Source organism: Amblyomma mixtum, chromosome 2, assembly GCF_055824585.1.
Source record: "Amblyomma mixtum isolate Tamu chromosome 2, ASM5582458v1, whole genome shotgun sequence".
NCBI classification, from domain to species: domain Eukaryota; kingdom Metazoa; phylum Arthropoda; class Arachnida; order Ixodida; family Ixodidae; genus Amblyomma; species Amblyomma mixtum.
Window position 1 is genome coordinate 110,585,469 of NC_143013.1, and position 16,732 is coordinate 110,602,200.

The following is a 16,732-nucleotide window of genomic DNA, read 5'->3' on the forward strand; positions in this document are numbered from 1 at the left end:
CCTGGGCCTCCGCGACACGAAGTCGCTACTCAGGCTGCTGCTAGACGCAACGCGCATCAAAGCCTCCCAGCGCATGGATACCTCCCACCTCTTTCACTCCTCCCCACTCTGTGATTCTGACTGCTTGCTGGCCCTTAAGAACCGCTACCTCTGCACCGACACCCCTACTTCTCTTCCCACCTACTCCTTCTCCCCCAACTCCGATCGTGATGCGGATATCTCCCTGGGCGAGCTTCGTGCAGCGCTACGCAAGCTCCGCACCAACTCGCCCTGGAGGCGGGGGGGGGGGGGGGGGGCTGACCGCATCACTAACAAAGCAATCCGAAACCTAGATACCACCTGCATCGAAGCCCTTACAAACCTTATCAATACACATTGGCAGGCTGTCACTCTTCCCTCCTTGTGGACACATGCACGTGTCTCTTTCATTCCCAAACCCGGCAAACCTATCACACTAGAACACCTCCGCCCCATCTCTCTCACGTTGTCTCTGCAAGCTGTTCTGGCACGTCATCCTGGCCCGCCTGCAGACTTATATGGATAACCACGAGATGTTTCCGGACTCCATGTTCGGCTTTCGTCCCCATTTGTCCGCCAAGGATGTCATGCTCCAACTTTCCGAGGATGTCCTACAGCCCTCCCAACACAAACGCACCCGAGCTATCCTGACGATGGACCTTAGCAAAGTATTCGACAATGTAAGTACATCACACTGCAAATCTGGACGCTCTCTCCTCCCTACACGTCAGACCGCGTGTCCATGCTTACATCACCGCTTTGCTAGCCCGCCGCACCGCCGAAATATCATACGGCCCACTTTCTTCTCATTCTTTCTCCCTTGGCAACAAGGGTACCCTCAAGGTTCTGTCTTGTCCACGCTTCTTTTCAACATAACCCTTTTCCCGCTGGCACGTGCTCTGCGCACTAATCCCTCTCTATCTCATGCTTTCAATGCCGATGACATCAACCGCTGAGTGACCGCCGGCACTCATGGCGATATGGAGACCACTATCCAGGCGGGCGTAGACGCGGTGGTGACACGCCCGGGCTATCGGGTTGAGCTGCTCCCCGTCCTAATCGAAGCGCCGGCGCGGTGGCTCAGCGGTTATGGTGCTCGGCTGCTGACCCAAAAGACGCGGGTTCGATCCCGGCCGCGGCGGCTAGAATTTCTTTGGAGGAGAAACTCTAGAGGCCCGTGTACTGTGCGATGTCAGTGCACGTTAAAGAACCCCAGGTGGTCGAATTTCCGGAGCCCTCCACTACGGCGTCTCTCATAGCCTTAGTCGCTTTGGGACGTTAAACCCCATAAACCAAACCAAACCTAATCGAAGCTGTTGCTGCTTCTGCCTCGGGGGGGGGGGGGGGGGGGGCATGTCGCTTTCTCCTCTCACCGTCTACCTGGGCGGCACACCCATTCCTCTTGTCTCTACCATCTGCATCCTTGGACTGTTCAGTATAATGGGAAACACACCACCCTCATCACTCGACTTGGCCCTCGCTGCTTGGCCCAGGCCTTTGTTCTGAGCCTCTTCATGTGTTCTCTGCCTTATCTCTTCCTTTCTCACACCGAGGAGGACAAAGTCAACTGCCTCACTCCCCAGGCGCATAAGTCGGCCCTATCTCTTGCCACATCTACCTTGACGGCTCGGCTATTGTCCATGGGCGTCCACAGCTACCTTACGGAGCTGACGGAGGCCCACCGTATGGCCAGCTCCTCCGTCTCTCCCCGCACCCGCCCGGTCGGGAACTTCTCTCCACCCTTAAGCTCTCCCCTTTTAACCCCTTTCCCACCTCACTGCCCATCCCTTCCCAAGTTTCCACCCACCTAACCGTTCATCCCCTGTATAAGAATATGAATCCTGAACACCATCCCTCCCGCAGAGCAGCACGAGCCTCCGCGCTCTGGCGTGAGTACGGTCGGTAACCTGCCGTTGCCTATGTGGATGCCGCCACGTACAGCCGCTACCCAGCCCACGCCTTTGGCGTCAGTGACAGCTCTCTCCAATCCACTCTTACAGCCTCCGTCTACACTTCGAGCTCTGTAGACGCCGAGGAGGGAGCTATTACGCTTGCCGTTACGCAGAACTCTGCGGAATACATTTTCAATCACTCCAAGCCTGCGGTCTACAACTATGCGGTTGGACGGGTTGCACCCCGGCCATCGACATCTTACGTTCGGACACCGTCCCCTCTCGCCCCAACCAAATCATCTGGGTGTCAGCTCACGTGGCCCATCCTGGCAATGAGGCGGCTAATTATATCGCTCGCGATTCGACCGACCGAGCAAGCTCGCACCCACCGGGAATGGACACGCGCGACGCGGTCCTCACGTAACATGATAATACTTTGCACTACCTCTTCTCTCGTCTCACTTTGCATCCTCGTAGAAAACCCTTTCCCAGGAACACCAACGCTTGTGGCGCTGCCTTCAGGCGCACACCTTTCTCATCCCCGCACGTCTTGCCCTAATCCACGCCGGAGCGTACTCGCTGGCCTTCCGCTTATGTGACAGCCCAAAAGCCGACTACGCTCATGTCCTATTCTCCTGCCCAGCGCACTTGCCCCTGCCTCTTGGCACCTAAACAGTCCGCGGCAGTGGGAGGCTGCTTTGTCCGGCACCGAGCCGAACCTCCAACTTCGGCTGTTGACCTGGGCAGAGGACGTCGTGACTAGGCACGGGCTGGACGCCGCAATCAGCTGTCCGAAGCCCACCGCAATTCTACTGCATAATTTTCGTTTTTGTTAGGCCTTCATAAATAAAGTTTTTCACCGCGACCACCGGTCTGTCGAGGGTACCCCTGCTCCGGTGTCAAACCCACTTCGTCTTCCAGATTATTAAGTGACATCCTGATCTCGAATCACCCAATCCCAGAGAGACAGTAGATGCAACGGGTTATGTGCGAATGCAATGCTTGAAGCAGCCACAACGCCATCAGTGAAAAGTGGCCAGGAAACTGTACCATTGCATAAATGTTTGTCCCCATGCAGGCATCCATGCTGGGGATCGAATCGCCTAAAGAGCAGCCATGACATGGCCATCGCCGTTCAACTCCTAATTGGAAAAAGAAGAATATCGTCTTACTCAGCAGCGCTTGCTGCAGTCCTTAATATATACACCTTTTGTATTTAACAGAACGTTTTGCTGCATGCAGAGTGGCCGTAAAAAACTGCGTTGTTTTCTGTTAAGTCTATAGCCCCGAAATATGGACATTTATCTTTCCCACTTCCATAATTACCTTTATAGCATTGGTAATCGCTCGAAATTGGTCAGCAGCCCAAATAATTACTCGGCGTTTACAATGCCTTCTCGCATCGGGCTCATTACTAACACTAGAGCTTTGCAGCGCTGGCGTTTCCGAAACATATGGCAACATGCGATGCCCAGCTTCTGCCAATCTCACATCTCTTTTGTATTTCGCGTCTCACGCTCGAAAAAGCTGCTCTGCTGTTTTAGTTGAGCACGAAATCCCGCATCAGGTCAATTTGACCACTGAAAATTCGTCTTGCGCAGTGAAGTCTACACCCGATTGCGGTGCTACGAGGACGTACAGCGTTCCTTGCTAATTTACCACTCTAATCATGACCAGAGCAAAGGCTTCATGGGCAACTTTGGAAATTGAGTTCTGCGAACAGGTAGTGCTGCCCAGGTTGTGTTAGAAGAGTGATAGGTCATCTACTTATACAGTTTTCAAAATGCACTCGCTTTCTCGAGCAGTTGTAGCTGAATTATTCTTCCTTGTCGCTAGAAGTCATATTTTGATTGATCGCCAAACATTGCTATCAAAATGCTAACATCTTAGGCATCCTAATTAGCACCGCCACGGGAGGAATCGCCTCCTGTTGCCGATGTTGAAATGTGGTTTCTCTCGCAAGTATTAAAAATGTCCTGAATGTAAAAGTTCGTAAAACGTCACCTACTTTTCTAACAACTCCCGCCTCTCTAACCGGTCAGAACTGTCAGCTATTACTGACAACCGATGTGGAAGTTGCGCAGAATATGCATTTATTGCGACTGCGGTAGTCCGCCGTGAAATCCAGCACTGTCTCCCACTGAAGCGAATGAACGCGAAGAGGGCCTTTGCCCCAGGTGCGCACTCACTGTGGCATTTGGGCTTCGGTTTATTCCACTGGGCGTCGAACTGGCAGTCGAGAAAGGCCTCTCCCACCATCCGGTAGCCCCTGTTGCACTGGTAGCGCACGCGGGATTCGTACACGAACTCAGAGTTCAACAGGATGCCATTCTGGACGTCACCCGGATGGCCACAGGAAACCGCTGCAGGTGGCAAAAAGTCATGCGATCGAGTTCTATCCTAACGCACTTGTTGCGAGCCTCGTTAAACACACACACGCCAACCATTTACCGGCTTTAAATTCAATAGCGTACTGCATTGTTCAAGTATTCTGGCATTCACTGTACCATGCACTTTCCAACCAAGCAGGTAACGAGGCAGAAAAACGCGTCGCACATTGATGTGAAGTTTCTGTCCTAGTACGCCCCGTTCGAAGTTTCCGATGGAGCGAAAGAGGTAGTTGCGTTAAAAGCACACTGAGCAGATCTTCATGAGATTATTTTTCCTAATAAAAATTTCTCCGGTTGTTTCTGCGTACGTTAAGTCTGACCGGCAGCAAAATATGCGTATATGGCTTTGCACATTGTATTCAGATTCGTCCCGTCTACACCAAGGACTGTTTTTCGGCATTCTGATGTTATAACGGCCTAGCATAGTCTGTGGGAATTGCTGACACAGTTTACATGCGAAATCTGTCTTTTCTAGCTTACAAAAGCTCCATTTCAATTGAAAGTGGTCTGTGTCGATAGAATGCATAGTACGTAGATACAGGCAAATTTCAGTTTATTTAGGGCTAAAATAGGGGAAAAAATCCCTTTTCTTTGGTTGTATAAAAGTGGTACCCCTAGGCTGTTTACATACGAGTTCAATACAATCAGGTCGCTACATTCGAGGTTCAGACACAAAATTTCGTTATATCCGAGATGACGTACTTTGGTTCGGTATATCCGTGGTAGTGTACAAAATTCGTACAGGTAGCATGCTAAGTTCGTTCGTAGCCTGCTGATCAGGTTGCCACCTGTCTAACACGGCAGGTCAGCCTCATGCCACTGGCTGCTTACAGAGGGCGCTCGCCAGTTGCTCTTGCACTAAACCCTTCTGATGCTAAAGCATTACAAAAAAATGCACTCACGTCTGCAGTCGTGTTGGCCGATATCCCAGTATAGCGACCCGTCTTCTTTCTTGAGACATGTTGCATTCCACGTATCGATCCCGTTCGGATAGAATCCGGGCCCACAACGGTACCTGCAAAACATAGCCGGGAAGCTTGCCCTTATGACAGAGTGGGGGATGGTGCAGGTGACTGGGACATTGAAAATGCATTCTAGGAGGACTTCAAGGCGTAATATTGAAAAGCCACCTAGTGAAGTTCGCGGTGCTGTACCTTGTTTTGCCGCAGCTGGTTCGCGTTAGTGGAATGCCCATTACTTTCTTTCTCTTGGGCCCTCCGCACAACCGCACAGAAGTGGGTCAGTCAACCCAGCGGGATCAGGGGGGCTCCGGATAGCGGAGGATTACGGGAAACGTCAAACCCCCTTCAGGGACGGTTCCGTTAGGTCGCATCCTGTGTGCACATGCTTGCGGTGAGGCGGACCAGCGTCACAGTGCGAGGCTTTCATGTCTGCAGCGGCGTGCGTTGACAGCTTGATGTGCGGTCAACAGGATATTGCCGCTCTAGCTGCAAGCATGAGGAGCGACGATGCTTAACAGATGGGTTGAATTAACTTTCCGTGAACTTGGGTCAACCGGACCTTGGGAAAGTGAGTGTTCGCGAAGCTCGCAGCAGGAAAGCATAATTATCCGTAATCGTGATGGTAGAGAATGTACTGTTGAGAACGGAGGGGTCCTGGAGAAGACTGACTCGTTCAGCCCCGGAGGTCCCTGCTCCGAATGATGATGTCGGACCTCGTTATCGAGGAAACTGTACAGAAGGTTTATTTTACATATATGGTTTATTAAGACCGGGACGGAGGATCGAAAAACAGCTGGGTCCGCTTGCCGAGCACGAGACGCCACTAACTTCGTTCTCCTCATCTTCGGCTTATCGAGTAACGCGACCACGCAGAATGGGTATTCCCTTTTCATGGGCGTCACACTTCCCCCTACGCAGCCGAAGCCCGCTGGGCGAGTTAAAAAGCGCCGCGCGAATGGTAGGGCTTCAGCCGGGCAACGTGAGTGACTTCGGTTCGCGCTGAACGACGGCCGCTTGCCGTGAGACGAGCTATGCGGTAATTGAGCTCGCTAATTTGGTCAATAATGACGTAGGGTCCATCGTAGTGGCACAGCAGCTTCTGAGACAACCCTCTCTTTCTGATAGGCCGCCACAACAAGACTAAATCACCGGCGCTGTAAGTAACGCGACGGCGGTGGGCATCGTAGCGCGCATTTGACCGATCTTGGGAGGCGAGAACACGAAGGCGAGCAAGGCGCCGGGCTTCTTCAGCGAGACAGAGTGTCTCAGCGATAGAGGGATCTTCATGAAGCTCGTCAGAAAATGGTAGTATGGTGTCCAGGGTGTAGCGTGGGGGGCGTGCATAGAGTAAAAAGAAGGGGCTGTAGCCAGTAGTCTCATGGCGCGCGGTATTGAACGCATACGTGATGAACGGCAGGACGCTATCCCAGTTCTTGTGCCTTGAATCAACATACATTGACAGCATGTTAGTGAGCGTGCGGTTCGTGCGCTCAGTGAGCCCATTCGTCTGGGGATGGTAAGGCGAGGAATGGCGAAAATGCGATGCGCAGGAACGGAGAAGCTGCTCCACGATGTCAGCGGTGAACTGCCGACCACGGTCACTGATGATAACTTTTGGAGGTCCATGACGGAGAACTATGAATCGGAGCAGAAAAGAGGACACATGATACGCTGTAGCCGAGGGTAGAGCTGCCTTTTCACAATACCGGGTAAGGTAATCAACGCAAACCACTATCCAGCGGTTCCCATGATAGGACTTTGGAAACGGGCCCAGCAGATCTATGCCCACTTGCTCAAACGGCGCTGCAGACGGTGTCACAGGGTGAAGCTGACCAGATGCAAGGCTAGTAGGTCGCTTGTATCGTTGACACTGAGTGCAGCTGGCGACGTACCGCTCAGTCGTGGTCCGCATTTTCGGCCAATAGAAGCGCGCCTGGGTACGGTGCAGCGTCCGTGCCGAACCAAGATGTCCAGATGTAGGGTCATCGTGCGTGGCCTGCAAGACAGAGGAGTACAGGCTCTTCGGAACTACCAGCAGAAAGTGCTGGCCCGTAGAAGAATAGTTTTTCTTCCACAAAAGACCATCTCGCACACAAAAGTGGCTGACGTTGGAAGGGTCTTCAGCCTCCGCAAGGAGAGACTGTAGGTGTCATGTGTCCTCTTTCTGCTGTTCCGCTTTGAACGTTGCGACATTAGGAAAAACAGGTGACACTGACGCGATGCACTGGTCCAACGTATCGATGTTAGACTCCGACTCAGGAAGGGGCAGCCTCGAAAGACAGTCCGCGTCAGCGTGACGGCGACCACTCTTGTAGACTACTGTGTAGTCGAACTCTTGTAGCCGGAGAGCCCACCGTGCAAGGCGTCCGCACGGGTCACGAAGGTTAACAAGCCAGCAGAGGGCATGATGGTCGGTGACGATGGTGAACGGGCGTCCGTACAGATAGAAACGGAAACGCTGCGTGGCGAAGACGACGGCTAAGCATTCTTGCTCAGTGACTGTATAATTGCGCTCCGGCTTGCTGAGCGAGCGACTCGCATACGCTACAACGTGCTCTTTGTTGCCGCATCGCTGGACGAGAACAGCGCCGAGGCCAACACCGCTGGCGTCGGTGTGAATCTCTGAGGGAGCGGAGGGATCGAAGTGGCGAAGTACAGGGTGAGACGTCAAAAGGAATTTGAGTTGGCGAAAGGCGGAGTCGCACTCAGGTGTCCACTCGAAAGCCACATCTTTCTGAAGTAGACCTGTCAGAGGGTAAGCTACATCCGCAAAGCGATGAATAAAGCGGCGAAAGTAAGAGCATAAGCCCCAGAAGCTCCGCAGCTCTTTGACAGACTGCGGTGGCTTGAACGACTCGACAGCTGCAGTCTTGGCTGGATCAGGCCTGACGCCGTCTTTATCAACGAGGTGTCCAAGCACTAACGCTTGACGCACACCAAAGTGGCACTTTTTAGAGTTAAGCACAAGGCCAGCTTGGCGCATACAGTCGAGGACGAGAGCTAAACGGTCGTTGTGCTCACTGAACGTCTTTCCGAAAATGACAACGTCGTCGAGGTAGCACTGCATATTTCCCATTTCAAACCGCGGAGTATAGTGTCCATAAATCTCTCGAAGGTGGCGGGCGCATTGCAAAGGCCAAATGGCATCACATTAAACTCATAAAGGCCATCAGGCGTAATAAAAGCTGTTTTTTCTTTGTCCGCGGGATGCATTGGGATTTGCCAATACCCCGACCGAAGATCAATAGAAGAGAAGTAGGACGCTGAAAAAAGACAGTCTATGGCATCGTCGATTCGAGGTAGGGGGTATACATCTTTTCTCATGACGGCATTCAGGCGACGGTAATCCACGCAAAAACGCCATGATCCATCTTTCTTCCGAACAAGAATTACTGGAGCAGCCCAGGGACTTCAGGACTCTTGTATGACGCCTTTGGATAGCATCTCCTGCACTTGGTCATTGATAACCTTGCGTTCAGACGGTGACACGCGGTAGGGCTTTTGGCGGATCGGATGGGACGTACCAGTGTCAACCCTGTGCAGGGTTCGAGCCGAGGGGATGCAATATGGGCCGCCGGGCTGCAAAAAGTCAAACACAGTGGAGTATCGCTGGAGGATGATCAACAGTGCACGGCGCTCATGCGTGGAAAGCGAGTTGTCGATCATTCGGAGCAACTGCGACTCGTCGTAAAACTGTGGTGCTGCTGCGCCCAAGGCGTTGGTAACCAAGGCGACGGATACCGGCGTGTATTGGCTGCATGGCGCAAGCTTCAGGCCTTCAGGCAGAACAACATATTCCGTCGAACTGTTCACTGTCCACAGTTCAGTTCTTCTGTTGATGACGGAAACCATGGCATGAGGAACCAAGATGTTCTTCTTCATGCAGTTCAAGTGGTTCGGTTCCACAGCCGCATCAAACACGTCGAGAGCGGTATCGGGGCAGGAAACCGGTACGCACACAGCCGAAGAAGGAGGCACGACAGTATCTCGGGCAACACAAAACACTCTCTCTCCACTGCACGAACCTTCTAGAAGATCAGTGGTGGAACATTTGCCGACGTTGAGCTCACCTGTGTGACAGTCGACGTTAGCGCCATACATCTGCAAAAAGTCTAGGCCAATAATAACATCGTGCGTCGACCGGCTGAGCACCACCATTTCCGTGCTGAAGACTTCACCACCCAAAGAAACCTTAACACTACACACTCCAACTGCTGGCAACGGTTCACCACTCACGCCACAAAACTTTACATTTTTGTCCCATCGAAACAAAACTTTTCTTCCGAGGAGGCACTTAAACGCAGCACTCATAACCGAAACAGTAGCACCGGTATCCACTAAAGCCATCACAGGTACACCATCCACTAGCACATGTACTTTGTTCTGTAACATAACTACAGGCAGGGGTATCACTTCCGGCGGCAGACTTCCAGCGACCTCACCCCCATCGGTCGCGGCGACTAGTTTCCCGGCGGAGGCGAGGAGGAGCGGCGTCGGGGTGATGGAGATCGACGTGTTCGGAAAGCTGGAGGCGGCGTCACACTTCTATCAGATGCCGGCGAATGATTCCGCATTTGTGCCGCCATGAATTGCCGGAATCAGGCGGGCAGGACGGGTATCGAGAAGGACCGGGTTGGTAATCCGGACGCCGAGGATAGGTCGAGGAGCCGTAACGGGATGGTTGTCGGCGGGGACAAAATCGGGAGATGTGTCCGGGTTGACCACAGCGGTAACACACAAGAGAGGGACCGGGAGCAGGCTGCGCCAGCAAGTAGTCACCATACGAAGGACTGGGCCGAAAGTTCTCTCGTATGTGGCCGGCACAGGCTGGTAAAAGCCGGACCGGTGCTCCGGGGGCAATCGCGGTGTGTTGTTCGGCCGCAGCCCTCGGGGTACCCGGTGATCCTCAAAGTCCGCTGTGTTAACGTCGGATGTCGGAGTAGGACGCGTGAGATACACAGGAGGGAGCTCTGATGAATTTCGAGTGAGTTCCAGTGACCTGGTTAACTCTTCGGGAACGATCTGGCGGATTGTGGAAGCCATATCGCATGACGATGGTTTGTCTAAAGCTGCCACCGTCGTCACCCCGGCCAAACGTCCAAATTTCGGTGTGATGCGACGCATCTTTAATGTCTCAAACGTCCGGCAGTGCTTGATGACGTCAGACACGGACTCGAGACTTTCTTTTCCGATCAAAAAATTGTAGACGTCTTCGGCGAATCCTTTGAGCAAATGGCCAACTTTGTCTTCCTCTGTCATGGCAGGAGAGACGACCTTGCATAGCTTCACGATTTCCTCAATATATTTTGTGCACGTTTCACCGGGGAGCTGAGCCCTTTGCGCAAGTGTTTGTTCAGCCCGCTTCTTCTTCGCGACTGAATCACCGAAACACTTCTTCAGCTCCTCTACAAAGCGGTCCCAAGTCGTGAGGGAATCCTCGTGGTTGTAAAACCATGTCAGGGCCGTGTCGGTTAGAGAACACGACGTTCGCAAGCCGGGCGGAGGAGTTCCACTTGTAGCGACTCACCTGTAGGTAGTGGGTGCGCCATTCATCGATGTCGTCGCTAGATGAACCCGCGAATGACCGTGGCTCCCGGTAATGCTGCCACGAACTGCTGGGCACAGACCTCGAAGCGTCGCCGTCCAGAGACATCATTGGCACAGAAGGCGGCAGACCAACAATGCGACGACTGCGGCGAATGTGAATCTGGGGATCCGTCTTCGGAAGAACCTCAACACCCGGCACCTTCCAATAAGATGTTACGCCCAGTGGTTTATTAAGACCGGGACGGAGGATCGAAAAAGAGCTGGGTCCGCTTGCCGAGCACGAGACGCCACCAACTTCGTTCTCCTCATCTTCGGCTTATCGAGTAACGCGACCACGCAGAATGGGTATTGCCTTTTCATGGGCGTCACAATATTTACAGTCGAGAAGCGAGTGCTCCATCGCGTTAAATACCCTTTTTATTCCCCAGATCCTTGACTAGGGAATAAAGTTCAGAGATCAATGTCCAATCAGGTGCACAGTTGTAGGCACTGGCGTCCGACCCACGTCAGAGGGCGGTGCTGGTCTCTCCCGCTGTCTTGCGGCTCGGTCGATAGGAAGGGCATAAGCCAGCAGTCCCCGAACACTGTCGTGTCGAATTGCCAGGTGCAGCGCCATCGTGGGAAAGGAATGCCATGCCGATTCCCAGCCGGTGGACAGAGGGGGGGGGGGGGGGGGGGGAAGACGTCATCGAAGGCTGTCGCGTCGACTTCAGCACTGTGTTGAGATCGGTGCCTTCGTGGGAAAGAAACTGCACAGCGTTTCCCAGCAGGTGAATGAAGAGCCTTGTACGCCCCCGCCTGATGTCCGAAACGCGGGACCTCTGTCAATGTCGCAGTCGCCTTCCAAGTAAAATCCACAGCGTGACCTTTCACCGCGTCACTCCGTCCGGTGATCCGTGCGCAGACTCGGCCACCTGACGCCGCCGCTGTCGCTGCTGTTTCGGCCGTCCCCAGTCCACGCCGCACCTTTGTTGTATGACTCAAGTCTCCTTGGAATTCCTCCCCGGCCCGTGTTCGCCGAAGTCAGCAGCTCCTCCGCGGCCCGAAAAATCTCGAATGGCCAGCCTTCATGACCACTGGGCAGGAAGAGATGAGGCTGGAACGGGCTTGAAGGGCTGGTCTCCAGAAATTTCATCTAAGCTCGAACATTAAACAAAGGAAGGCATCAGTGAACTGTTCCATGAAAAAGGGCACTGACCCACAAGCAAGCGCTCGGAATTTGCCAAAGATCCACCAGGCTTCTCACAATGACAACAAAAATTTATTAGAAGTGAATTAATTTTGGCGTAAATTTTGTGCCGAGAAAGCGCAAAATATCCCATTTGAAATCGCCAAAGACGGACTGCTTCAACTAAGGTTTAAAAAAAAAACGCACACACTAGGTTGTCCTACCAAGTATTCCTGTCTACAACAATCGGCTGAATCGTCAGCACTTTTGTACGGTTTTCCTTTCTTCAAACGCACCGAGAAATTGTCCTTTTGGAGAGCAGGACTCCGTCTAAGCGAGCGACCATTATTGGCGGACAATTGTCATAACCACGTCAGAGACAATGGCGAACCTCGTGCCAAATAGGTAACCCTGGTAACCCGAAAACTTCTATGCCGCCCAAACCAGTCACGCGTACTCTTTCCTGAAGCGCTGTACACTTCCTCTATACAGGTCAGCTTGCAGCTGACGTGTCGAATCGGGTAACTTCGTGGCCGTCACCAACATGGCTTTTCTCGGTTATGTTTATTTTCACGGTTATGTTTTACCACGGTTATGTTTATGTTTTAAAACGGTTATTTTCACGGTTATATTTTCACGGTTATTATTCACGGTTATGTTTATTTTGAAATTTTCATGGTTATGTTTATTTCATATAATTTTTTACAATTGTCCCAATCTACGCGATGAATTGATATCTCCTCCGTCTTTCATCTTTCCACGGCTAGATCACGTTCACAAGGTCGGTATAACGTCGCACGAAACAAAAGCTTGTTCTCAGTCGTTCATTCCCCGTACATCAGCAGATTGGAACCACCTTCCCGGATCGACAGCTTGCATTCAAGACATCCTGCGCTTCCGTAACAATTTAGCTAACATTGTATAGTAAGGCTCACCACAAATGTACTTATCATTCTCCATATCCTTTGTTTACTTTAGTTTCCTTTGTTTGTTCTTTTACCATGCACTTACATATTATGCTTACTTCTTTTACTGAATTGTATAACCAGGAACGTGACGCTTGTATGTTGAATTTTTGTTTTTGTTCTCTTTCTATAATTTGTAACCACTCCCCTCTGAAATTCCTTTTGCCCTGAGGGTATCAATAATAAATAATAAATAAATAAATAAAACCGCACCCAGTCCTCAATCATTGACGTCACACTGGACTAAAAACTCTTTAACCTAATCAGTGGTCCGAGCAAGAATCGGGACACGTCAGTAAAGGTATCAGCGCTCCGTCTACGCGATTCTAAGCGTAGTTCTACTCGAGCTGCACTCAAGTGAGTGCCATCATCCCTTGGTAGCATGGGAAATGGACACCTTTCACTTCTAACCGACATTATAGCCTTGGTTTAAGATAAGGAAAAAAAAACATTAGCATCCGATCAACTCGTTTTAACTTAGAAAGTAGCCTTTCCCTGTCTAATTTCATACGCACACACACAAAAAAAACAGCTTCTTCGAATGGCTACGCGGGGGTGAAATCTGACTCCTCTCCGCCGCGTTCAAAGGATTAGTCTTACAGACGCGCCCGCCGGGGTCGCGCTCCGACTGGTTGTGCTACTGCCAGCTCCTGACAAAAGGATACAGAAAAAGATATCCCCGAATCCTACTTTCGTCGCCGAGCCCCCTCGAATCTCTAAGAAAGCCTTGGCACTGCGTACAATGTCGATAACCGACTGGGGTTGACGAGCAGCGGCCAGCGCGGGAAGCTGCTTTTTGTTTTCGCCCCAAGCACGAAGCTCGGCTATCCTTCCGCCCTACGCACTTCCTGGAATGCACTGCTGAAGGTGAAGGACGAATCCTTCTCAGATGCACACGCTGAACATGCCTGCATGCGTGGCCTCTGTTCGACCCCCGCTCTCGCATGCGCTGAGTGTCGTGCAACCTGGCGCCTTCAGTTTTGTCGGGCTGCTTTGCTCTTTTTCCTTCTGGCCCCTTGTCAGGACGGCGCGGTCTAGGATTTCCTATAGGCTGATGCCCCTTGAAGCACTTCGCACCTGTTCTGGTCGGAAAACGCTCTCTTCGCTTTCCGTCGCTGCGGTCAGCTTTGGACCCACCTGCGCGTGCCGCCTGACCAGTAACTGCAGCTGCAAGTTTATGTGGTGCAACGCGGGTAGGTTTCGCCTTTCCTTCTACCGCGTTGCCTTCTTTCGCAGCGGTCCGCACAACTGAATTAAGGGCTTTAAATTTGATGCGTTTTCTCTTGGCCCTTTTCCTTCTCCGCCTCGACTTTTCCGTGTGCGCCTCCTGATCCCAACTAGCTCTCTCTAGTTTTTCCGTCACACCTCGGAAACGTTCCGCTGAATCAAAAATGGCCTTTTCGGCTTTCCAGCAGAGTGTCATGGCCACACAGCTAGCTGCTTCCGAGTTCCCCGCCTCATTCCTTTGGGCGTTCTCCTCTACCGCTTGCCTGTAGCTCTGCGCACTATTCTCCACACTGCAGTGCTCAGCTACAACTGAGACCGCGTGCCTGTCACTCTGCCGCCATTCTCTGTACTGCAGTGCTCAGCTACAAGTGAGCCCGCCTGGCTGTCGCTCTGCGCTCCATTCTCTGCACAGCAGTGCTCAGCTACAACTGAGCCCGCCTGGCTGTCGCTCTGCGCGCCATTCTCTGTACAGCAGTGCTCAGCTACAACTGAGTCCGCTTCTCTGCAAGCCTGGCTCTTACTTCTATCTTTATGCTCGGCAGCGTCGCATTCTTCTTCCGCGAACACTAGCAAGGTAGCCACTACCGAGCCTTTCTCACTCAAGCCACTGTGACATCCCAACTCGCTCTTACCGCGGTTGTTACTCTCAAAAGGGGTTTCCGCTGTTTTAACTTCGAAACGTTTCTCGATAGGAAAACCTCCCTTTTTGTGGTCCTACCGGTTTGACGCCTGTATCGACTCTACTGAAAGGGTCCCGCTCTTGACAGCCCCGACAAAGGTGCTCGTTGCCACTCCTACCTCACTTGGAGGAGAATCCTCGCACTCGTGTCGTTTAGACGCTATCTCGGAATGCTCTCTCTTAGCTTTACGTCTAACCACTCCGGACACGGTATCGGATTCTGCGGCTTTCCTTGGACCACCGTACCGGTTGCACACGTTCTCTGCCACTTCCCTCGTGGTGTCGCGATTTACAAACTCGGCTACGGCCAGAGACTTTGCGGGTCTTGCCGGCGGACCTATTTCAAAAGCATCGCTTGCTCTTTCAGGAGTTCTGGCTCTCACACACCGCCCTTGTTTTGTATTTCGTTTTCAAGTTCCATTATCTTTAGTTTCCTGATCTGATTTTCAGCCTTCCACTTTTGCCGTTGCCGTTCCTTCTCTTTTGCCGACTCCCGTTCAGCTGCCTCCTTACGTGCTTTTTCTCCCGACCGGCTTTCTCTTTAGCCTCCTGTTCGGGTTTTTCTTTGCGGGCTTTTTCCCCTTGTACCAAATTCCACGTATCTACCAGCATCTGACCGTCATTCTTGACTTGTTTAAGAATGTATTCGCCCAGATCAATTTTGGTTAGTTTGCTAGGCACTCCAACCGACAGTTCCTCACATATCAACAGCAAGTTCGACTTGTACAATTTCATTAGGTCCATGACAACGCTTTCCCCACTTTGGCTCTGCTAACACAAAAATGCACTGAGAATAACCCTTCGCAAATGACAAACCCTGATTCCCAGTCAAGAGTATTCTCTCAATCTTGAAGCCTGGCGAATCCCATAGGAAAAGCCAAAACGCTCACCCGTGGAGAAAGTACGATGTCGCACGGTCCTTCACAGCTGCTGCCAACCAGTGTTGAGAACGGAGGGGTCCTGGAGAAGACTGAATCGTTCAGCCCCGCAGGTCCCGGCTCCGAATGACGGTGTTGGACCTCGTTATCGAGGAAACTGTACAGAGGTTTATTTTTCATATTTACAGTCGAGAAGGGAGTGCTCCATCACGTTAAATACCCTTCGTATTCCCCAGATCCTTGACAAGGGAATAAAGTTCAGAGATCAATGTGCAATCAGGTGCACAGTTGTAGGCACTGGCGTCCGGCCCACGTCAGAGGGCGGTGCTGGTCTCTCCCGCTGTCTTGCGGCTCGGTCGATGGGAAGGGGAAAAGACAGCAGTCCCCGAACACTGTCGTGTCGAATTGCCAGGTGCAGCGCCATCGTGGGAAAGGACTGCCATGCCGATTCCCAGCCGGTGGACAGGGGGGAGGGGGAGACGTCATCGGAGGCTGTCGCGTCGACTTCAGCACTGTGTTGAGATCGGTGCCTCCGTGGGAAAGAAACTGCACAGCGTTTCCCAGCAGGTGAATGAAGAGCCTTGTGCGCCCCCGCCTGATGTCCGAAACGCGGGACCTCTGTCAATGTCGCAGTCGCCTTCCAAGTAAAATCCACCGCGTGGCCTTTCACCGCGTCACTCCGTCCGGTGACCCGTGGGCAGACTCGGCCACCTGACGCCGCCGCTGTCGCTGCTGTTTCGGCCGTCCCCAGTCCACGCCGCACATTTGTTATATGACTGAAGTCTGCTTAGAATTCCTCCCCGGCCCGTGTTCGCCGAACTCAACAGTACATATGTGTATGGTGTCGCGACGAGTTACCTTCTTTCCACAATCGTTGATTGGTTGTGTTATCCTTTCCAAATTGCTGATTGGTGATGTTTTCCTTTCCCCAAAAAGTTATTGTCTCGATGTTTGTACAGTACCTGATTGGTTATTCTCCCCACCGAGGACGGGGACATTGGGTTTA

The 16,732-nt window shown here is 52.2% G+C and overlaps 1 protein-coding gene across 2 annotated transcripts in view; it reads right to left on the reverse strand.

Annotated features, from left to right (window-relative positions):
- LOC149360560 (sushi, von Willebrand factor type A, EGF and pentraxin domain-containing protein 1-like) overlaps positions 1 to 16,732 on the reverse strand; it is a 149,403-nt gene that overhangs the window by 82,758 nt on the left and 49,913 nt on the right. For both annotated transcript variants that reach the window (XM_089569321.1, XM_089569322.1), the window contains exons 3-4: positions 5,203 to 5,315; positions 4,100 to 4,273 (exon numbers count right to left, since the gene is read on the reverse strand). In XM_089569321.1, coding sequence (XP_089425447.1) covers positions 4,100 to 4,273; positions 5,203 to 5,315 — 287 coding nt within the window. The remainder of the gene's footprint in view (positions 1 to 4,099; positions 4,274 to 5,202; positions 5,316 to 16,732) is intronic.